The sequence below is a fragment of the Indicator indicator genome, chromosome 10 (genome assembly GCF_027791375.1).
Source record: "Indicator indicator isolate 239-I01 chromosome 10, UM_Iind_1.1, whole genome shotgun sequence".
Taxonomy (NCBI): domain Eukaryota; kingdom Metazoa; phylum Chordata; class Aves; order Piciformes; family Indicatoridae; genus Indicator; species Indicator indicator.
In genome coordinates this window covers 12,203,614-12,228,008 of record NC_072019.1, presented here as the reverse complement: position 1 = coordinate 12,228,008, position 24,395 = coordinate 12,203,614, and the positions used below count along the sequence as shown (strand labels likewise).

At 38.3% G+C, this 24,395-nt stretch overlaps 1 protein-coding gene across 1 annotated transcript in view; it reads left to right on the top strand.

Annotated features, from left to right (window-relative positions):
* The window catches only part of TGFBR3 (transforming growth factor beta receptor 3), a 98,466-nt gene that overhangs the window by 59,103 nt on the left and 14,968 nt on the right, over window positions 1-24,395 (top strand). The window contains exons 4-13 of the mRNA XM_054384108.1: window positions 2,020-2,203; window positions 7,353-7,521; window positions 9,519-9,666; window positions 13,742-13,931; window positions 14,930-15,255; window positions 15,934-16,083; window positions 17,881-18,012; window positions 18,272-18,439; window positions 21,181-21,480; window positions 22,389-22,509. Coding sequence (XP_054240083.1) covers window positions 2,020-2,203; window positions 7,353-7,521; window positions 9,519-9,666; window positions 13,742-13,931; window positions 14,930-15,255; window positions 15,934-16,083; window positions 17,881-18,012; window positions 18,272-18,439; window positions 21,181-21,480; window positions 22,389-22,509 — 1,888 coding nt within the window. The remainder of the gene's footprint in view (window positions 1-2,019; window positions 2,204-7,352; window positions 7,522-9,518; window positions 9,667-13,741; window positions 13,932-14,929; window positions 15,256-15,933; window positions 16,084-17,880; window positions 18,013-18,271; window positions 18,440-21,180; window positions 21,481-22,388; window positions 22,510-24,395) is intronic.

Here is a 24,395-nt window from a genome sequence, read left to right as displayed (position 1 = left end):
GTAAAGACTGTTTTTTTCATTTAAAGGAAGTGAATGGAAATAAGGAAGATGCTCAGAACTGAAACGTTAAACTTTGAGAACCATTCTGGCAAACGATTTGCTAAGTTTGTTTTTTTTTGTGGTGGGTCTGGTGAAACTGAACTCTGATTTCATAGACCTTATCTCAGAGGGAAGAACTTTGAAATTCCTTCTCTGTGCCAAAGGGTGTAATTCATGTGTTTATTTTGACAAATATTTGTTAGGTGCTAAACAAACTGATATGTTACATTCTGAAATAGTGCTGGAACAATAGCTTAAGGGAAGGTAATAGTTAGTTGTCATTAATTGATTTTTGTAATTGGAACCTGATTTCAAATAATCTGTTAAATAATTGCTATTGATGCATTTCGTTGTTTAAAAGGTTGGGGAAATACTTATGACCATTATCCTGCTGTAATGTGCAAATAGTACACAGGACAGGCTGGAAATTTTTATGATGTGTCGTTCACACTTTGAATCATCATCATTGGTAGTTTTGAATTTTCATCTGGAGAAAAAAAAAATACTTTTATTCCACCAAAGAAATCTGGGTTAGTAGAAGGACAGGGGAGGGGAAGGAGAGAAGCAGAGTGACTTGAACGTCTTTCTGCACTGCCCTGCTTCTTTTGTAAAGTTTCATCTACTGCAGCAGTGTGGAAGTGTAGAGGCTGTGTTATATCTAGGCAAGCACAGTTTATACATTACTACAAGGAATATTTCCAAAGAAATCTTCACTGATACATTCAAATCTGAAAACATATTCCTCTGGCTGTGCTTTCTCAGGCAAACGTGTTATTCATGAGTTTGGATTTTTTACATCTTAGTGAGAGTGTTCACGAAAGGAGCAGCTGAAGAAGGGCGTTCAAGCCCCACTCCTCAGGCACCCTGAAGGAAGATACAATGAAATGCATGGATAGGATGATGATGGCTCCTAGGGTTGGGTGGATGGATGGAGGAGTACTCTTCTTTCACCATTTGCTATAGGGACCTCTTGAGAGCTGGCATGTTCTGGAAGTGTTGGCCACACCCCTCTGCAGGAACAGGAGAGACCAAAAGATGCTGTTGGAATGATCATGCTTTCCAGTCAATCTGGAATTGCTTGGTTTTCCTCTCAAGACCAATGCAAGCTGAAGCAGCTTGCAATCAGAAAGCATCTGACCTTGTGCTGCCTTCTTTTCTTGAATAATGCTATTGCCACTCCAATCCTACCATTTCTCACAGAACCTATTACACTTCTACTTACTGGTTGTTGTTTTTTTTTTCCATTTTTTTACAATTTTAAACATTCTAATTTTTCTAGTCAAGACCTGAATTTATATAACCTGTTTGTAAGGATTTTTCTAAAGATGTGTGAAGACGTGTATGTCTTAGACTAAAGAATTTCCTCCCTTCCTGTACATAAAGGAACAGTAAATATCTTCCCTTTCTCCTAGCTTTTCTACTTCCTTACTTTTAATTTCTCTGTTTGCATTTATCTGTAACTGAGCTCAGATATGTCCTTTCTGATCTGGGAGTTACTTGAGTAGTTGCCAGGTTTATTGAGCTTCACATCCTTCTCTCTTCAGTTCCTCTGAGTGTCATCTTCTTACTCTCTCTTTATTTTACCTCTTGTCTTCCAGCCTTCCCTTCATCCCCACAGTTCACCTCCCCTTGCAGCACTGTCATAGCACTTCTGCAACAGTATGACTTTGGAAAGTGGCTCAGAGCCCTCTTAGTCAGCTTCCATTAACATCCCAGTTGGGCTGGTGGGTGCTTCATTTAAAACAAACAAAACAAACAAAAAAAACCCCGACTCTGAAAAAGGAATCATATGCAGATGGTAAGCCATAAGAAATTTAGGCCATGTTGAAAATAAGCTGTAATCACCTTCAGTGAATGCGTTTGTGTGTGACAGATTACATTGCTTAAAGATACTACCTGTCTGTGTGGATAAATGTACCTCATTAAAAATATAGGTTTATTCCCATTAGGTGTCTTTAAACATGCTTTTATTCCCATCAGGTGTCTTTAGGTTCCGTCGTTCAGTTTGAGAAGGGAAATTTCTCCTTGTCAGCTGAAACAGAAGAAAAGCTTTTTCCTGAGAGAAATGAACATCTGCTACAGTGGGCCCAGAAGGAATATGGAGCAGTAACATCTTTCACTGAACTCAAAATATCAAGAAACATCTATATTAAAGTAGGAGAAGGTAAAAAACCCAACAGAACTGATAGGCATTTATAGATGCTGGGAGTATGTATTGATGTAGTACTCCTTCACATTTTTCATTTTGTTATTTAAACATGCCTCTCGTTTTCCAAGAGATATGTTATGTAAGGGTAAGACAGTGAAATAAGAACAAGTCTAAAGACCAGACCTTGTATGTAGACGACTTTTAATGGATACTGGTGCCATCATTTTATGCTTATAAATGTGGATGCAGTTGGCTAGAATCTTACAGTAGTTAAAACTTTACCTTTTAAAACGAATTGAACTACTCATGGTCATTGTCGAGGTGCCTTTGTCTAAAGGACTAAAGTGGGGAGTCCAAGGTAGGGGTAGTTTCTAGAAAAACAGTGACTACTCTGGGCAAAGAATTACTGCTTTCCTCAACAAGATAAGTTGCCTCAGTCTGGTATCCTTTGTATTTTCATTCCAAGGAGAAAGATTTCCCAACCCTGTGACCCATATGCCAAACTCATCAGGAGTTTGGTGCCTAGGGCTCCAACTCCTCAGGGATTTCACAGGACTGTATTAGGGTACGGTTTGGGCCATAGCTCTGTAGCTGAGCATTGCTGGAATAGTTCAACACCTGCAGCATCTTCTGGCTTCTGTTTTCCCTCAACTGGCTGCTTATCATATAGCATGTCTTTTGCAAGGGAGTTCCACCTGAGTTGGGCATAAACCATGGATAGCACAAGAGCTGTGACTCTTCACAACATTCGTGGAGCAAGGCAGTTGGTTCAGGAAGCTTTATGCTCTACTTATCTCTATTCGAGTTAGTTTTCTGGAAAACAATTAGAGTAACTTTGCAAGGAGAGCAGACTTTATTGTACAGGACAAAGGGGAGTGAAATTTTCTTTTTCACAGTTATAGGATGTTTTATGATGTCAGTATTCTTTACCTAATGGCCTGCAATTCGCTGTTCTTCTAATTTTCTGAAGATGTCATGCAAGTTAAGGCTAAAGCAAACATCCAGGATTAGGCTAAAGCAAAAGCAGCAAGAATAAAGGCTGGTAAGAATGAACTGGAACTGATTGCATTACAGCTCATGGTCCAGATGTTTTGAAACTAATTCTTCTGTCAAGAAGTTCAGTGATGGGAAAAGGAGGAGTCAAACATTATGAACATCCAACAAGTACTGGTGGGCTCAGCATTTACTAGCACCAGCAGCCTAATTTAATAGTACTTCAGCAGTATTTCTAGAGAAACTGCTGAATAGCTGAACTAGTTGGCAAAAAAAAACTCCAACACACACACAAACCAAAAATGAATCCCACACAGAAAAAAAAGAAAAAATAACTACCCAGAAAACCTCCTGTGGAGAAAACATTCTTTCCTAACCACCTGTATCTGATCATTTGGTTTCCTGAAGCATGAGGCTTGCCCCCAAAATCGGAACATGCCTGTGTTGGTTTTATCCAAATCCTGCTAAATTTGTAAAGGATTCTCCTGCATGATTTTTGTTCTGCTTGGCATTAGTCTTGGACTTTCGTGCCAGAAAATCACTCAGAAATATATTTATTAGCTTATTAAAGTGCTTTTGGAATGCATACATGGGAGTAGTGGTCTCTGCGTTGCAGAGATTAACATTTAATTAGATATATCAAAAAACAGGTAAGATCTTGATTTGCATGTCTCCAGTCAAATTAGGCAGCTAAATAGGAGAGCTTTGTATCATCTTTAGAATGCGTTAAAACACAAATTTGTTAGGAGTAAGCACACAAAATGGAACTTGGCAGGCAACCAAAACAGGCAGTTTCTGAAAAGGCTCCCACAAACTAGCTCAGCTGTAACCATATTTGATTTTTATTTAAATTCTTGGCAGAAAAATGAGTATGCGTGCATGTGGGGGTCATGCATGTGTTTGGGGTGGGGAAAGGGGCAGCTCTTGATCTGCAGCAGTCGTGCAGGGAGTTCTGTGGAAACCACATGGGACATGAACCTGGTCTGCTTCTCTGCAGACCAAATGACAGAACCAATGGATTCCACAAGCCACAGCACACGCTGATGGATGTTTCAGGCTTTTCATACAACACTCACACCCCTCAAGTGCTTTAGTCAGGTACTCTCAGCTGCCAGTCTGTGAATCACAGCCAGTATTACTCAAAATCTGTAGGCGTTACAGGAAGTAGTTCCTTGATGCATGATGGATGCAGAATTTAATGGCAGTATTCATGTAACTGTATTTCAGCTTCACTCAGGTTAGAAAATCTGAAACTGGAAGATGTAACATTTTTAGAATGAAGACTGTGTCTGAATATAGCAAATACAAAATGCAAGCCAGAGGACAAAAAGATGTAAAGAAGGGTCATCTTTCATAGAGTAAAAACTGTTTCTGACAGCGTGGGTCTCTGAAATCCCTTTTGAAGCTGCAAATGAAAGGCAGCTGAGCGAACTAGCAAACTGTGTCAGGGCCAAGTGCATCTGCGTACTGTCACTTTTAAAGAGTGGCTGATCAAATGCTATAGGGATGGTGAACAGAACAGTGAGAACTTAAGGGGACCAGAATGAGGGCTTGGAGGAAGGAGGCACAAGAAGTGGGATTCTTGTTCTTGATTTGAGTAGTGAAGGAGGTAGCAAAGCTTCCACACTCCCTCCAGAGACTGCTGCATCCCCTTCCCCACTCCCATTTATATTCTACCGTTAAATGTCAGTTGAGGTTCTGGTCACCATTGTGCTGAAGGCTATTAAACTGCAAAGCATGAACGAAAAAGCCCTGCCATCAGAGTAACTGAGGAAAATGCTAAACCCCAGCTCAAAGTTTGCTGAATCAAACTGCTGCTGCCCCGGGTGCCAGTCTTGTGGAGTGACACCCAATTAACAGCACTCACTTTCCCAAAAACCTCCTCAGGATATTTATCTGGGATGCTCAACTTGTATCCAAGTTAGCCAAGGATTTGCAGTTGGCACCTAATTTGTGCAGAATAGAGCAGATGGTGTCTGTCCTGGTCTGTAAAATGGAAGTGCTGCCCACAGAAACTACAGATCCCACTGTGCAATCCTCCATCCTCAGCCAAGCAGCCTGGCATATGTAGAAGGGGAAGGCAGCTGCTAGCTGCTGCACACTCCTCCACCACGTGCTTCTGGCGAGCAGCGCCCCATGACACCTGGGCATGCTGGCCAGAGACCCTCCCTTGAGGGTTTTGCAGGCAAACCTCATTTCTGATTCCATATTGGGAGTCTGCAGAGATTAGAGAGGCACAAGGCCCATAAATTGACTGTTTGCTGGCTGGTTTAGTAAGATGTTCAATTGATTGCAGACACCCTTTCCAAACTAAATAGCCAGCCCTGAAATGAAAAAAGAAAAGATTCGTAGTAAGCAAAGAAGGATAAAATGGATCCCCTTTTCTGTTCCCCCCCAGTTCCTAGTAAGTGGTAAGAGTAAATATGTTTTGGTGAAGGGGGGAATTAAATGTGTACATCGAGTAGCCAGTGACAGAGTTAAAATTTCCTGCAGAGGAAAAGTGTGCTGTCAAGCAGAGGCCCTGGCTGGGGAGTCCCTGCAGTAGTGGCAGCAAGAGCAGCAATTCTGGAGAGCTCCAGAAGTGCCAAGAACAGGAACCAGGTTCTTTGCAGTGGCACGCAATAGCATATCAACAAACTACTCAGGGGCTGTTCCTTTATGGCTTGAGTTGTGTTGTGTAGCAGCTGAGAAGCAAACACCTCGTATCTCTGTGTGTTTGTATATATAACTTCAGGCTCATTGTAGATCATTTGAGATCATTTTCCATTCTGTACTGTTGTGGGAGGAGCTAGCAGAACCGCAGCTGCATTCAAGGCTAATCTGGCAGTGCACATACCAGATGTTAGAGAAGTGCTTTGCTTGGCCAGTATGAATAGTTAGAGCCTCATACAGCTTTCACAGATTCTGTAGGGAAGACAGTAAGGTTGATATTCAAAGGTGACTTTGTCTAAGATCAGGAAAAGTAACTCCCCTAATTGTTTACGCACTGCCCAGGGTCACAGGAGTCTCTGGTTTCCCTGCAAAGTTGTATACCACACACAAATACTCTTCACGGTTGACATTTCAGCTCGTTTATGGAGAAACTGCTAACAATAATCTCAGCTCAGCTTTTAAGAATTCATCCACAGTTTTGCATGCATAACACGTTATAGTTATATTTTTTTTCCTGTCTTGCTAATGACCTTAATAGGAAAATTATCTTTGTAAAGCAAAGGTCAAAGAGCCTTGCATTTGGAATTGTAGTCTCACAGGACATTGCATCTTTGAACTTCTCTGTACTTTGGCAATTCTTGTGTAAAGCTGTCTCAGAAATAAAAATATTCCACCAAAAGTATTCCTGTTTTTAAATGGGAATATTTCTTCTGGGGATACAGCATGAGAACTTCATACCAAGTGACTATTTGATGTTTTACATTGTACACTAGGTAGTGCTTCTGATCAGATAGGCAGCTAACACCAAAAAAGAGATTGATTACCTACTCTAGAATTTATTCATTTCAGTTATGGATATTATGGTCGGACTTCCTTAATATCAAAAACTGATTTCATTCTTTTCTTGCTGTATTCAATTGCCCATGCACAAGAGAACTTCAGTATTTCTAGAGAACACTGACTCTGACTAGGAAAATGTATCAAGTAAGGAAATAGAAAAATAGTTCTGTGATCCTTTAAATGTCATAAGTTTGTAATAATAAGAATAAAACATCTTCTAATAGGAGAAGGAATTCATCCCAAAAGTTTTCTATGAGTTAATTTCAAAAGACAGAATTTTATTTTCTGCAGGTGCAAGGAACTAAGTAGATGTATTTTATTTACTTTGGAAAAATGCTCATTTGTTTTGCTTCAGTGTTGTTTTCAGATTCCTCTTTCTAGAGATTTTCTTTCATTAAATACTTATGTCCATAAATAGAAACTGTTCATTTTAGAAGTATATATTTTACATCAGAAGTGTGGTGGTGTTGTTGCAATAGTGATCTTTCTTTCAATATCATATTGATTTGTCTTAAGTGCTTATAATACAGAACGGATATGCCTTTAAGCCTGAAAACCTACATCATAAAATACAGTGTCACACTGAAGTCGATGTGGTATGTCCATGCATCTAAGCTGATACCTATCTGTAAAAGTGAATATGCTTTCTTCTGCTTTTTTTTTTTTTTTCTACCTCCAGATCAAGTTTTTCCTCCCTTGTGCAACATAGAAAAGAATTTTCTTTCTTTAAATTACCTTGCGGGGTACCTACAACCAAAAACAGCAGAAGGATGCCTTATGTCTAACTTAGTCCAAGAAAGAGAAGTTCATATCATTGAGCTAATCACTCCAAATTCCAATCCATACAGGTAAAGTATCATCTAACTAGAATAAATCTGTCTGAAATCACAGCTAAAGATTTTACCTGTCTGTTGAAAAATGAACTGCAAGTAGCCACTTCATCCTTAGAAGAAGAGTTTAAACCTTAGTACTTTGCCTTAAATAGAAATTAATTCTTCAGTATATAAAGATTTTGGATTTTGCTTCACAATCCCAGGACTTCTCTGGACAAGACTGTAAAGCATAGTCTTTATGGACTGTATCCTAGCCCTGTTCCTGCTCAGTCAGTTAAATTTTTCCTAGATTAAAGTGAATAAGGGAATATGAATTAGGGTAGCATTTGACAGGGTTTAAGATGGGACTACAGCATGATTTTGGTTAGAGAGAGGTTAAAAGTAATCTTGACTTGTCACAGGTAGGAATAGCTGTCATGCAGTGCCTAGGGCAGTGGCTCCCAAGCACTGGTCCCAGAGGTCACAAGTGATCTGTGGTCCATGGTAATTGGTACACAGCTAGTCTGCAGAATCAAATGGTATTTTCCGTTAAGTGTCCAGTTGAGTTTAAGGGACAGTTGCCTACTGCAGATGTTGGATATCCAACATTGTCCAGTTGGTGCTCCTCATGGAGTTACATTTGAGTGCATCCCTAATAAGGAAAGCGCACAGGGAGGCAGGTGGGAGGAGGGGTCTTGCAAAAAGGGTAATTATCTCATTGCAAGATGAACCTAGAGTTTGAGAATATTCTTGCTTAGCAACCTTGCGAGTAAGAAAGCACTGAGATGCAGAGGAAGTGGAGTAGGTAAGCCCCAGTGATCTGCCTTTGTGGCATGAACTGCAGCCCCATCTTGAACAGAGCTGTTCTTTGGCATCACCATTATTGTAAGACTCTTGCAGTGTTACGCAATGCCAGCCTTGTCTCCAAGCCCCTGGGGCTTTTGGCTTTGGCTAATAGAATGATAGGAATTTGTTTTTCAGATGATAACACTTGAAAAGGTTTGAATGCTTTATTATTGAAAGTGAAAAGTTAAATTCCTCTTGCTTTGTTTTTAGTTCTATGTATTATCCACAGCTGTCTTTACAAAGTTTATAACCATGAAGAAACATGCAGAAGCTGAGCTGTGCATGTGTAAAAACTGTGGGAGGTGAAACAAAAGTCCCAAGATACACTAAGTCTCAGTGCAGAATATTAGTTGAAACCTGCTGCTTGGAGATGAGCACGTTCTTGTGACATATGGACCCATAATATGGTCTGGAAGTAAAGATTCTTCTGTTGAATTAGTATTTTGTACAACGAGATGTTATTGATGGGTGCAAACCCGCTTACTCTTCTTATTTTACTGATGTCTTGAAAATCTGGATAGTGTTCATCTATTTTCCATCAAGCAGTGGGCTGCACAGCTGCTTTCTTTTCTTTTTCAAGTAAGTATATATCCAGAAGTCTTGGAAACTGGATACACGGCTTAATTCCTCAACACACTCAAGATCCTAAGCAAGGCAGTTTCCACAACTGAACGGGCTAGGTGGAGATGCCCTCAAATGTAGTATTTGTGCATTTTCTTATTACTGTTTTTTACATTTTTATTTCTATTAACCTGCTTAATTTATCTTTTTCCTTTTTTTTAAGGTATTTTATTTTGAGCTTTAATCCAGTCATAGCTGGAGGAAACTGAAACAGCTGTACTTAGGCACTGTCGCAGTGAAATAAGTAAACAATATTTACTTCATAAAGCAGGCTACTAGGTATATAACTAACCTGCTCTAAATAATAACTGAAATGAATATCATACCTCTTGAAAACAAGAGGAAAAAATCTTATTTATCTGAAAATATTTGTTTCCATTGTTATGCAAAACCATTTAAGCATATGGGGAATAACAATCTGTTTTGCACATGTTGTGTTGCCTGGGATAATCTCCAGCATTTTAATCAGCTGGCCAGACAGTGGAAACATGATGGATTGGAAGAAGTTTGATAGCTGAAAATTTCTAACATTCTGGTCTAACTTGTTCTTTATTTTCCACATACAGTGCTTTCCAGGTGGATATAATCATTGACATTAAACCATCACAACCAGGCGCCAAACTTGTCAGAGATGTCGTACTTATCCTCAAGTGTAAGAAGTCTGTCAATTGGGTTATCAAGTCACATGATGTCCAGGGGAAACTGGAAGTGATTGTAAGTTAAGGCACCTTTATCTTCTGAGAGCTATCATACTGCAGCAGTATAGAATCCTTTTAAATGTGATGCAGTGCTAGACCGTACCAATTTCTGAATTTTCTCTCTCTTAGCTGCTTTTTAAAATTACTGCATTTCAAAGAGTGAATAAACAATATAATTCTTTTCTCATTAACTTTTAATATATGGGTTATTAAATTGACCAGTGAGTCACAGAAGCCAAGGATTTACCTTAAACACAGAGTTGGGCGTACATCGCCCTTTTGGCTGTATCGTGAGTGAGGTTCATCTCAGAAGTTGGAAAGATGTTTGTGATTAAAGAGCAGGTAATATTGGATATGCAGCACACACCCACATCCCTTTAGATGTGGAAATTTTTTTACTCCTTCCACTTGTGGTTGTAGTAGTCTCTAGTCCTCTTCCTTGCCAGGACTTCTGCCCCCAGCAAGTGTTTGGTCAAATTCACCTCACATCGCCTCCTCCACAAAGAAGCTTTAAAAAAGATTAAACCCAGGATTTGTAGAGCTAGACCTCTGAAATTATACTTACTCAAAATTGAAGGTTTTGATTCAGAGTGATTTTTGTTTCAAGCTTTGTGTCAACACCATTTCTACTATGAAAATATGTTTTCCCTTGCTCTGAAATAAATAACATTGGACTTATCTTGCAGCCTATAAATCTGTGGCCCATTTCTGTCTTAAGTGATCAGTTAGGAGCTGAATGTTTGCTCAGGACCACCCACTGGCCTCCTGCTTAACAGTTTAGCTGTAACTAAGATCCATTTTCAAACTCCAGCTATCTGTGGTTTTGTGTATTTTACTTTGCCTAGCGTCTTTCTCCTCTGAATGTGTACAAGGGTAATTCTGACAGGATCCAAAGGCTACTTGGTCTAAATCTTTGAAGAGGACATATTGGCAGGCAGGATTTCATGCTGGATTTTGTGAGTGAGGGAAATTAATGTCAGCGTTTCTCAGAAAATTAAATGGAAGAATTATCTAAAGTCAGTGATGAAATTCCATTTTGATCTCTGACATGTTTTTATCTTATGGACTTTTTACGATCTTCTAGTTGTTCTGTAGGTTATAAACAAGAAAGGTCAAGTTTAGTTGCCTGGGATTACTATACTTAGAAGTAGAAGGGCAAAACCCAATGCTTAACTAGAAAGTTTCATTCTGGTTATTACATAAAATTCACTACTATATATTTAGTCCTTTCACAGTCCACTTTCATAGACTAGAAAATTGTTCATTGGTTCACATCATGCTTGGAGAACATATTCATAAAGCTACCTCTTTATGGATGATGAGTTTTCAGGGAGAGGAATTCTAGAGGATTTTTAAATGTCTGAAGTGCTGCACTTGAGTATAGAAAGGCTGCTAGTCTTTTTGAAGTTGTTCTTTATTGAAAGTACAAATAAAAAGTGTAAGTGAAAATTCTGTCTGTAATGAGTTGCAGAAGGTAATTAGGTTAACAAAAAGAAAATAATACTATATATGGACATGTCAGTATATAAAAGACTGCATGTTTATGTAAGGGTTTGTGAGTAACTGTTTGCTATACTGCTTCATTTATATAGATGCTGAACTTTTGGAACATGTTTGTTCTTTATTCAGAGGGGGATGTGGGAGGGAATTAAAACACCCCCATGTCAGTCAAAAGCCTGTACATCCAGCATTTAGGATCCGTTCATATCTCTATTAAGCTGAAGGCATTTCCAAGCCCAAATTTAGACAATGCATAAAAGCATTACTAAACAATTAGGTAATGTTTCACAATGTTCTTTTTATTAGTTGAAGCAGTTCCATGCACTTCAATTTTCCTAACTTTTTGCCCTCAGTACAAATAAGAACTGTCTTGAGGGGATTGGCAAACCAAGAGGGAAAGGTTAATGCTAAGCTGCCTCAAACCCAGGACTATGAGTTATTAAGGTCTAAGTTCATAGACAAAAAATCAAGTCTCTTTAGTTCATCTAGCTCATCTCCCAGATTGCTGTTTCTTGAAAATCTGAAAGAAGATTGACACAAAACCGAGTAAAATGCAACTAGTTTAGGTAAAGTAATTAAACTTCATTGACATGCAGTGCTTTCCTCCCAGGCTGTGGCACTCCTGTTTGCAGTCTGTCCTTCCATTAACCCTGATACAGTGTATGTGTGTTTCTGTGCTTGTGGATTCGTTGACATTGCTTCCTTTGGATTCAGTGTTACAAAACTGGGGACTGTATAGTGGACAAAGAAGTGATATTGCAGAAAGTGGTAGCTTGTTGAGCAAAGAGGGAGAGGTGAAATGCACAAAACCAAACCTCTGAGGGTTTCAAAAGCGTGGGGGGCCTGCTCTTTCTATGAGAACAACTGCCCACCAGTTTCTGAAATGATCTCCCTCTATTCTGAGTAGGTTAGTAGGTGTCTCTGAATGCCTCGTTTCATAAACTCTGTGTGAAGATATTGGCAGGGAAGGCAAATGGAAGAAGGTATGGCTGTTCCTGCAAGCCTTGTGCTCAGTTTTCTTCATTGAGGTGATGCAGGACTGAACCTGTACAGGCTCAGTGTGTAATGGAAAGATAAAAAAACACCCTGGAAATGGTCGGTTGCTATCTAGGACAGTAAAATTCTGAGATAATATTTGTTCAGCTGTCTCCTCATGAAAAAAAAACAAAACAAAACAGAGAAGGCAAGCAGAGAGGAACATTCAGCAAAGTTGGGGTAGCATCATAGCAGGTCTATATGACCAGTAAAAGTGATTTGGTCAAGAGACCAATGCAGTCAATCTTTTGGTGTTGTAGAATGGAAAAGAGTTTAGATTTGGTCTCACTGAGGAAAACCAGTTGGGATTTTAAAGAAAAATAAACGCAGCCTGTATTGTAGAGAAAGTAATCGGGAATGGAAATGAAATTGTTTGTAGTAGAGTTTTCAATAGTATCATCTGCATATAGAAAGTGCAATTCAGCTGCCTTGCAGAAATCACTGAAAAGTAGATTGTTATGCTTTTCCTGCTCTGTGTGTGTTCAGCTTGTTCTTTAGTCATTGATGTGATTGTTGTAACAGCAATGTTGTGAGTATAAAATAAATATATATGTATTTAGCTTTGTGTGAATACTTGTTTAAGTTTAAGATGCCAAGCACTTAAAAGCAAGTTAAAGCGTAATACCAGTGAACAGTTTCTAACTGCCCCTCTAACAGCTAGAAGTGACTGTTACATTCCTTTGACTTGCCCATTCGGACAAGAAAATTTGGCACTTTGGAAAACACAGTAAAACACAAGCTAACCAATTGTGTGACTAGTGTATTCCATGGCCATCTTTGACAAGCTGTTATTTGTAATTATTAAATTATGAAACTAAGAGGTTGTCAAGTGCATTTATGAGTATCAATGTGTAAAACTTATATTGTTGATTAAATTTTAAATTTTATTTATGTGCAGGAAGTATATGTTGTCTTTTAGTAGTTTGGGCTTACACAAACAAGCATGCTGTCTCTTACTCTTCTATTCAGCATTTAATTCATTCCTGTTTAACCTACTCATTGTTTTGCAGGAGGTACACAACATTTCTAGTATGAAGCTCATTCAGAGAGGCACAAACTGCCCTCAGTGACAGCTGAATTTAAAGCATTAGCTGGTATCAGCACTACTTCATGAGCATGCTACGTTTTGCCTTTTTTTAGTAATGCTCATTTGAAAAAATGTTTTCCCATACATAGCTTAAGTAATGTTCTAAATCAAATAAACTAAGGGGACATTTGAAAAATCAGTTGTCATCTTGAATTCACCTCCCTTCAGAAGTCAGTTTTGAAGAATATACAGCATTATATAAACGGCTGTAAATAGGTCTTTCTGACTACTTTGATTATTATACTCTGGGCAGAGTCTGGGAGGAAGGAGTGCATCTTTTTCTCCATATATACAGCAGTTCTGTATTAAAGGTAGCAAAGTTTGGTTTATTTCCCAGGTGTTCTCAGTTTACTGTTATTTAATAGAATAAAGAAGCGTGTTAGTCAGTTAGTCATTTTTAGATTTTAAGTATCCTGAAATGGTAAATAATGTACCAAGTAGTTGTTTGGGGTTTTTTGTTTGTTTGCAGACATCAAATAGTGTTGGTTTTGGAAAAGAAGCAGAACGATCCATGACTATGAGTAAATCAGTAATACCTGATATCCCCTCATCATATGAGAGTTTGATCAAGTGGGCTTATGAGCATAACTATAGTCCAGTTACTTCTTACACAAAAGCCCCTGTTGCGAACAGATTTCATCTGCAACTTGAAGATACAGGTAAGCTTGAAGATAAAGTGTAACTCTATCTTGTGTTTCCAGGAATACAATGATTTGAAAGGTGCTTTATTAGTTTTGAAGCTCTGTTGTTGGGGGATGCATTGCTTTCACTGCTTGTCATCAAGACTGCTGGTAATATTGAGAAGTGTTGGTTAAAAATAAAAAATAAAAAAAGAATATGTGGGGTTTTGATTAATAAAGTCCAGGCAAATTGTATTATTTCCTGAAATGTTGGTTGGTGGAATTAAATGGTTGTAGTTTATCCAACTCACAAGCTGGTTACAGCTGACCATGCTCAGTGTTCACTGGAACGGGCTTCAGCAACTGAATATTGCATTAGTTAATAATCCCATCTTTGATTTTTTTTTTCCTTCCAAAGTATGAGCACAATGTTTCCTTGACAATTAAATAGACTTCTTAATTGTTTTAGAGACAAAGCTGGCTTACCATAGAAGTCTGAGCTAGTGGAATAAATGCAACCATTAAAAAACCAACCAATTAGTTATTTGGCTGATGTGAAGGTGTAAAGCAGTTGCATCTGCTTTTTCACTAATTCTGAATTTTAACCACTAAAAATACTATTTGTGTTGGGGCAGGTAAAGGAAGAATTTCACACAATGGTTTGCATTTAGGTTATTTCAGCAGCTCTAAAATAGTGTATTTGCTGAATATGTGATTTTTTTTTTTTTAACTTACATGGTTGTCTTTGTATATAAAAGGCCCACGCGTCAAAGTTTATTTTCAGCTCTTGGTGAGGCAGATATCTAATGAAAACTAAATATACTAAGATTTGATGCCTCAGTAACAATAAACACTTAATGAAGGAATTGTGGCCAGTTACCTGACAAGAGCAAAGATGCTGCTCTGGATGTCTTTCCAGAACTTCATTTCTGTATAGGAAAAATATCTAACGTTCTCTTTTTTTTTGTCTTCTTTGTTTTGTTTGGTTCTTTTTATCTTTTTTCATTTTTTCTTTTTTTTTTTTTCATTCCTTCCAGAAGAGATGAATGATGAAGAAGACCATTCTATTCCTCCAGAGCTGACAGAATTGCTGGGTGCTAACCCACTGCCTGCCCCAAAGAATCCTGCATTAAGTGATGGCCTGACATTTCCTTTTCACATTAACAGAGGAAGACACAACACGGTGGGAGAAGGAATCTTCCCATCCAAGGATTCAGTGGATACATTAATAAATCATGACTTTGAGCATTCCCTCTCAAAACAGAAAGAACCTGAAGAGGTTCAGGGCAGTGCTGATGTGGCCCTGTCAATAAAGTGTGATGACAAAGTCATGACAGTAGCTGTAGAAAAAGACTCTCTGCAGGTTGGTGTTATCTCTTATTCTCATGTGTGGGCAGACTTCTTGTTGCAGATCATTTTTTTTGTGTTTTGATTGAAAAACTAAGCATTCTAAGATCTACAGCCATCACCACCCAACCTTGCCAAAAATCAGTTTGGTGAGGGAACTATACTGTAGATACTCTTTGCCATAACTCAGTGTCATGTTTCCTCTTCCCAACAGTCTGGTATTTTGTAAAGGGATTTCTGATTAAAACTTTGCAGGGTTGGTTCTGTCAAAAAATCACTGTACTCAACCATCAGTCAGAATTTTTAACCTCCAAAGCACAAAGAAGCTGCTTTTGATAGCTGTGTGAGGCCAGAATAGATCAATCTTTACCATCTACCAGCTGACAGGTTACTTGTGTCCATGTGCATTGTGGAAAAGAGCCTGATACAGACAGCTGTTCTAGCTCATTTCAGACCAAACAGAGTCAGCATTATTAATCAGCAGATTAATAATGAACCTGTTGTTTCCTTCGTTCCATGTTACGTTTATTCGTCTGTCGTGTATAGCAGCATTTAGAGAGTGACCTTCCCTGGATGTCAGTACAATGCATTTCACTTCCTCCTGTCAGCAGTCATGAACAGTATTCTGAGCTGCACTTTAAGCAAGACCAACACAATTGTGTTTCAGCCACTCACAAAAGCGCCTTTGTTTCAGGCTAGCGGCTACACAAGGACAGAACTCTCACTGCTGGATCACTCTTGCAAAGCCAGGATGAATGGCACCCATTTCATTCTGCAGTCTTTGCTGAACGAATGTGGGACTCGGACAGCATATATTTTGAACAAGATTGTTTATTTTAACTCTGTGAGTATTTTACAAAGTGGAATCACTTTCTGCACTCCACATCATAGTGGTACAAGGAAGCCACTGTAGTTAGCTTTAGTCTTAGCAAAAAAAGAGGCATCCTGATCTTTTCCTGTCTAGCTCCAACTTAGTTGCAGCTACAGTCTTCATTTGTATTCAGGGAGGTGTCAAGGCTGCACATTCAGTGTGCTGCTGATAGTATCCCAAAGGAAAAAGAAGGAGTTGCAGCTAAATAGTTTTTTTAAACTGCAATTTGGGGACCATCTGTACCAGTCTCAGAAGTTCCACCAGCTTTCCCTATACAACTTTGATGTACCCATACAATATTACTTAGCTGCAAGGAATCGTAGAATGGCTTGAGTTGGGAGGGACCTTAAAGATCAAGGAGAAACAGGAATGAAGCTTTATGATTGCACAAAGCAATACCATTTACTTCTTATGCTGAATTATTTTAAGCAAATTGTTTTTTTTCAAAAAATTGTGTGTGAGAAAAGGCTTTCAAAATGTAAGGGAAGAGATCTATGAATGCTTCTCTTTTCTAATTTGGATTTGTATTTGCTATCAGTCGATGTACATGATGAGGCGACTCCAGTGCTTCTGTATGAGTGATGATGCTAAGGAGTATAGTTGGGTGTGGAGAGACTGTCTCCAGACTTGCTCAGTTTATGATTTTGAGTACAGTGCAGCTAATCTGGGTTGGAAAGTAATGACACATTTCTCATTCCAAGCTTTCCAGTACATAGAAGTAACCTTGGCAAATGATGGAAAGCCTCTGGTCCAACCCAAACACAGCCAAGGCAATCTAATCTGACCTTGCCTGGTTAAAATCATTCAATACTGGCAAGTCTGTAACACCTAACTGTAGGAAAAATCCCAAAACAAGGCTGTGGATAGAAACATTTCCAAACTACAGAACAGCACGTGTCTGGAGCTAAATACTCTCTATTATGACCCACACTAAAATGGATATTTGCTGCCTCTCCTTTCTTCATCATGTCTTTCAATAGTCTTGGATATTCACTGGAATTCTGAGTCATGTATGGTATCTTTAAGGATTTGGGATCATTTCTCCTAAAAAAATAAACACCACATGTGGAGTGTCGACAAATGTATGTCACTTCTTAAGAGTTGTTCTATGTCCAAGAAAACAAAGATGAAGTCTTGGTAGGGAGGGGACTAGCTGAAGAGCAGCAGGGCATACAGAAGCAGAGTGTAGCACACTGGAAAACTGGGAATTTTCAGGTGAAGAAATGGAAAAGTTGGAAAGGAGAATGGGGGGAATTTCAGTAGAAATTCAGAGAAAAAGAAGGGGAAAATAAGAAAGGGACATCATGCTTTTGGGTGTACAGCTCTGAAAAAAAATGCAAATGACATAAGAGAAAATCCTTTAAAGACCTGAACACTTTCAGTGATTTTTCCATGAGTGCATTAAGGAAATTGTAAGTTGCAAAAAAAAAAAACACTTTAGAAAGCCATTTCTTTTTTTTCAGTGTTGGTTATAGAAATACCAGAAATAGAATGGAAATGCTAGGCTGCTCCTTCAGACACCAGAACCCAGAATAGTGTCTTTGCTGGCTCTGAATTCTGGAAGTAAAACTAAGGAGCGTTCTCTAAATACAGCATACATGTCTTACATGCTCAGCACAAGGTTGTTTAAGATGAGCTTTCACCGTCTGCTTAGCTGGTGCACTTCTTTTGGCCTTTGCATTGTTCTGAGGAGAGAAGAAAATAATAACCCTGAAGAGAGAGTGCTCAGTTATCAACTCATTTTATGCGTTTGCAATACCTTTTGTGCAGATTGTCATTCAGCTGTCATCACCAGCTGAAAGCAGCGGCTTTGATGATGATGACATGGAATCAGGTGATAATGGATTTCCAGGGGATGCTGATGAGGGAGATGTTGCTTTCTCAAGCTGGCCTGAAATAGCGGTATGTCACTTTTGGGTTTGCACCTGACAATAGAGAGATGCCTATTGTAATAGGCACTTCATATCTATTGCATTAATTGTATAGCAATTAATTTGTCTTCTAACACATTTCTTCTCACCTCTATTTCTTGTGACCCCATTGAAGATTTGCACTAAGGAGGTAGGGCGTGCGTGGGCCTCTATTGTATACTCCAAATTTCTCCTCTTGCAGCTACCACTCCTGACTTCAGGGTGTTATTGTATTGTTTTTTTCATTTCAGTTTAATTGCACACTGCACCAGCCAGAGGATGACAGAGGCATGTTCTGGCCTCCTGAACCACACATCACCAATGTGACCTTCAACATGGAGCTGTACAAAACAGACCTGTTTCTTGCTCCCTCCCAAGGACTCTTCTCTGTTGATGAGAATGGACCAATATACGTAGAGGTAACAAACTGAGAAACAAATTGATGGAAATGCTTTGCCAAGGCCACGTAACTGAGCCAAATCTGTTCTTCTCAGTTGAAAGGTTTCATTGTGCCATTGCCTTAGGCAGACACGTAGGTGTTTTAATGACTGCAGAGAACAGGAACTGTGGGGTAAGAAGCAGGACAATGTCTTGGGTCAAGACCAAAGGATTCCTGCAAAACAGATGAATTTAACTATGAAGTAAATTGGTCAATCTTGCCAAATCTGCTTTTCACTTCAGAACTTAAAGGTAGTGTCTAAGCTTTTACTCTGAACTGGCATTTCCTGATGAAGACTTCAGGGTTTATTTTATTGGGTAGTACAGCTGAACTGCATCTGAAAGATGTATACATGCAGAAAATGATGACAAGTCTTTGTTTTCCCCATGCTAGGGTACTGGGGTTACAAAGAGAATACAGGTTCTGATCTCTCTCTGATCCACTTACAAACATCAGTTACAATATTTTTGAATGCTGTCACACACAGCTTTAGATAATTAAGACCAGCAAGTTAACAGTCCCTCGACTTTTGGACCTGGCAACATTTCCATGTGTTGCTCAGTTGCTTATGAAATATGTGGAGTTTCAAACCAATGCAGTCAGTATTTCTAAAGAGAGTCACATGAGAAGAATTACACATTTTTGAAATGACAGTAGGCATTAATAAATACAAGATTTGAAATGACAGCAAACACTGGAAACCAGATGAGTAACTCACAAGTGGTGAGCTTAGAAGACCAGGAAGATGATTATACTGACCAAAGCATTGCTGTGCCATGTTTCTCTTGAAGCACAGGGTACTTGCTCTTTGTGAGCCCATGTTGCATGTGATAAGCACAGTGGCCCATTTGATACCAGTGTGGTTTTTTGCATTGTTTCAATGTGTTGTGTGTCTTGCTCATTCTCTATGCAGTGAAAAGTACTGAAGACAGTTGAAGCAAAAAGAAAGTACGTCACACTCGGTTATGAGTAGGTCTATAAAAGACACATTATTTTTTTCATTTGGACAAAACTGGCTGCTTCCTTTAGTGATCCGGGATGAATTCCCCTGGCTCTGAGCCCTCTGGATTTATCTGGTTCTGGAGCTGTTTATTTAGACAGATGTTCTGATTTCTTCATCACCTGTCCTGGCAGTAGCCTTTTTTTGTTTTTTTTTTTTTTTTTCCTATTTCTTGCAGTGGAAAATCTATCAGCTCTTGGCTTCTGTGACTCCATTTTTAGATGACACTTTTTTTTTTTTTTTTAATTATTAGCAAATATATTTTGGGTTTTGAGTCAAGTCATAATCTGTAAGAACTCTCCCTTTTCCTCAAATATACATGCAGCACATTTGGATTTAAGTACACATTTGGATTCTAAGAAGGAAATGATTTCTTATGGAACTATTTTTCATTGGGCAGCATTAATGGTTAGGCACCACACTTCTGTTGTTAAGAGCAACATGATTCACCTTTTACAAATTCAATTTGTTTTCCCTAATTATTCTGTAGCATTTGTTTGCGTGCATTTCAATCCAGCTAAACATCAGTACTCTGGAAGATTTTATTTTCATAAAAGAATATTAATTTCAGACTGACAATAAACCAAAACATTTATTTCACAAGAAATTATGGCTTTTCAGGAGGCTCCCCCACCTCCCTAGTCCAGGAATGCCACCCCCAAGTCAGACCATGACCTCCTCTCTGCCTCTGCATTCCTCTCGTGGCTGGGGGTAGTTTCTCTGTTCTGTCTGTTGCTGGGATTTTATGTTTTATGATTTGGGTTCTTTTCATTGGTTGGGGTTTGTGGCTTGTTTTGTTGTTGAGCTTGTTTTGTTCATTTTATTTTGTTTGGTTTGTGGTTTTTTGTTGTTGTTGGTTGGGTTGGATGGGGGTTTGTTGGTTTTTTGGTTGCCTTTTTTTAGTTGCCTTTATTCCTTGCCTTTTTTTTCCTTGCCTTTTTTTTCCTTGCCTTTTTTTCCTTGCCCTTTTTTTCCTTGCCTTTTTTTTCCTTGCCTTTTTTTTCCTTGCCTTTTTTTCCTTGCCTTTTTTCCTTGCCTTTTTTTTCCTTGCCTTTTTTTCCTTGCCTTTTTTTTCCTTGCCTTTTTTTTCCTTGCCTTTTTTTTCCTTGCCTTTTTTTCCTTGCCTTTTTTTTCCTTGCCTTTTTTCCCTTGCCTTTTTTTTCCTTGCCTTTTTTTTCCTTGCCTTTTTTTTCCTTGCCTTTTTTTTCCTTGCCTTTTTTTTCCTTGCCTTTTTTTTCCTTGCCTTTTTTTTCCTTGCCTTTTTTTTCCTTGCCTTTTTTTCCTTGCCTTTTTTTCCTTGCCTTTTTTTGTGGTGTTTTGGTGTGGGTTTTTTGTTTTTTTTCTTTTTCATTAATGTTTCAAACAAATACAGAGACATGGAATTAGTAATTGATGTCCATGCAGCTCTTGTTATCATCTGTGTGCCTAAAGGAAGCAGTGCCATCTCAGGTGGCAGTTGCAGTCCTCACCAGCTTGTTTGGTCTGGACCGTTTCTTTTTTTTACAGGATTGCTGTATTTATGCCTGTTTATGCTGTTAAACAGCTGCTGGGTTTGAAGCCATGGATTTTCTGCCTCTCAGTTCAACAGTCTACCCTTAACGTGTAGTTCAGATTAGAAGTAGCACTGGAAAATGGCTTTACAAAGTTGTTGAAAATGTTAATGAAATGTGAACTAAAAATTTCATTTCTGAGATCTTACTGTCTCTTTCTTTTCAATGCAGGTGTCTGTGACTAAAGCCGACAGATCCTTGGGCTTTGCCATTCAAACGTGCTTTGTTTCCCCATTTTCAAATCCAGATAGAATGTCTGACTACACCATTATAGAAAACATTTGTCCTAAAGATGAATCTGTTAAATTCTACAGCACTGAGAAGGTGAACTTTCCGATACCATATGCACAGAAGGACAAAAAAAGATTTAGCTTCATGTTTAAACCAATGTTCAACATCTCACTGCTCTTTCTTCATTGCGAGTTGACTTTGTGTACACATAAAGACAAAGATATCGAAGGACTGCCAAAGGTTAGTAATATATTAAAGTCTAAACTTGTCATTTAGTTGAAAATAAGATTTTTTTTAATTATTATTACAAAAAACTTTTTTTTTTAAATTTGAGTTTTGAATAAACTATTTTTTATGGAATTGATGTAATGAACATTGTATCTCTAGGCTCAAGAGCTTTAAGAGTTATGATGCTGTGTATTTTGACTACATGATTTACAGTTTCTGTTTAAATTTCATTAGATACTTATGTAGGATAAATAGAAATTGCTTTTTATTGCACGTCTTTACTATTCATATAACATGCACATCCAAAGCACAAAAAATGGTAGATTTAATTTCCAAAGACATGAAGAATATCATGTAATATTGCAGTCTGATTGCTGCAAAGAGCAATTACCAAATTTTGCTTTATGTCTAATAAAAATGGCTGCAAATTAGTTGTTCAAGAATGTTTTCTAAGAATTTTGAATTTATTTTTACTGTGGGGTTTATGCACATCTCCCCTTAAAATGTATTTTTTAAAGATTATTTGTCATTGTTGATCAACATATCTGTTAGTGGCTACAGTTTTGGCTACCTGATTTTTAAAAACATTTATCCTAAAATAAAATTATTTACTACCATTTAAGTTCAATAGTAACACTTTCATAAAAGGTTAGAGGAATCTTAAAGAAGGTGAAAGTCGTGTCCTAAAGCACATCTAAGAATTTACCAAAAAAAATGGAGAACCTCAAAACAAACCCCCGTGTAATGAACTGGCAAAGGTAATTAGTTAGGATAAAACTGATAATCACAGAATTAACCAGGTTGGAAAAGACCTTTGAGATCTTCAAGTCCAACCTATAATGAGGCAGCTGAGCAGCTGGCACAGTTGTCCTGGCAGACAGGTGATTTCCTGACCTCATGCTGTTTTTTTCCACTTGCAGTGCATTCCCCCTGATGAAGCTTGCACCTCTCTCAATGTCGATATGATTTTGGCCATGATGCACAACAAGAAAACCTTCACCAAGCCCCTTGTTGTAATAACACATGAAGGAAAACCAGAAGGTATGAAAATGAGCTTGAACCATTTAATAATTGTGTAACATGCAGCTGCTTGAAATGAAGGAGTACTCCAAGTAATGTGGCATTGTACAATCTTGTGCTGATAATGTGTTTTTAAAGATGTTCCTTGTTTAAACATTTCCCTGGCAGCAATGATCAAGGTAGTTCATTGCTGCTTTTCAGTTGCTGTTACTGATCTCTGGACATGTGGTTTTGCCAGGCATTGAGACAGAAATACTGTTTTACACAACAGCACAGGTGTAAGAAATATGGACTATAGCAGCTTCCAGCAACCACAGACCAAAGGCAGTACTCTGTTCTCTGCTATATCATTTATTGTGCTTGTAAATAGATATTTAGGGATAACAAAGTATTGAGGATGCTAAAGCCTGATAAGATTGTAAAGTAAAGGCATGGCCACTGGAGAGAGACTCATTAGACTTAAAGACCAAAAGATGAGATGTGTAAAGCTATTTTAGCTCCACTTTGGTGGGACTTGTTTGATTTTGTAATCTTTATGATTACATAAACACACGTGTGGCTAGTAACTGGTTGAAGGAGTTGGAAAGGTTGAAGAGTATTATGAGATAATGCCAAATGACATGATGAGAGTGTACTACAGCTTACAGATATGCCCTGAGAGTGACAAGAACTATGAACTGTTTTCACAGTTTCATTTAATTTGGAAGTTTTTCTTAGTGAATCCCTCTGGCAACAGCACCAGTCATGTTTTGATGCATTCATACAAGAAAATAAATGTGTGTTTTCTTTTCTTTTTGTCTTAGCATGAGATTTTAATCAGAAGCTTCAATAGCTTCTTGTGCACATCAAAATCTTCCAATTCTATCCAAAGGCTGTCTGACCTTTAGAATGCTTTTTAGGGAGTGTCAGAAGGATGGAGATCAGAATTCTTTTAAACTCCATTGTACAGTATGTGCTTTGTAGTCTTTGAACAATTTGAAGTACCACACACCATTGCTAGGAAACATAAGAAACAACTGTTTCTGTTATTACTCTTCAAATCAGCCCATGTTTAGGTTTTGGGGTTGTTGGGGTTTTTTTTTAGTTTTGTTTTTTTTTTTTTTTACAAATTTCTTAATACAGATCAGATCCACTAGGAATGAAATTGATCTCAGTCAATTAAAGCCATGCTTTGGGCCTGATTCTGTACTCTTTGGAAGCTCTCTCTGGTTATTGTGAATGAGTAAATCCTGCAACTGAAGTTCAGCTTTCAATGAATAGACTTGTACTCCGAGCTCTCTTGCCCTTCTGATGTGTGGAGCATTGTGCTCCTGTCTCGGGCTTCACTCAGAATGTTGTCATTGTCAGAGGCACAAGGTCTTAGTGTGCAAAGGCAAGCTAAATTTATAAAGATTAGTTACAAGACAACAGTGTGATAGAGCATTTTGTTTCATTGTGGGTGATTTAGTCTAATTGTGGGATGTTTGGTGGAAATTGTCTTACATATCATAGCTTTCAGACATAATACAAAGTGGCACATTGCATACCAGCAAAGCTATGTAGTTAGTTGTTTCACAGTGAATGAAGAAACCCTTTTCTAAAAGCCAAATGCCATCTTTGGCCCATAAGTGAACCTAAGAATTGGAGAAGAAATTGTGTTGTGCTATCGAACAGGAAAATTTACGTCTTGGTCTTCATTTTCTTTCATGTGATGAAAGCCAGCTTTCATTGTTGTAAGCCATATTTTGTGAGTTACTGTCACTGGATCTTCTTTCCAATCCGAATGTAGGAGCCATGCACTTTGACATCTCAAAAGTCAGAACAACCTGGCTATTGCAAAGGCCTTGTCTTCTTCTCTTCAGACACAAGGTTGTGGCTGTCATTGACTGTAAAAGAAATCATTACTGTATTTTTAAATAAGAATAACT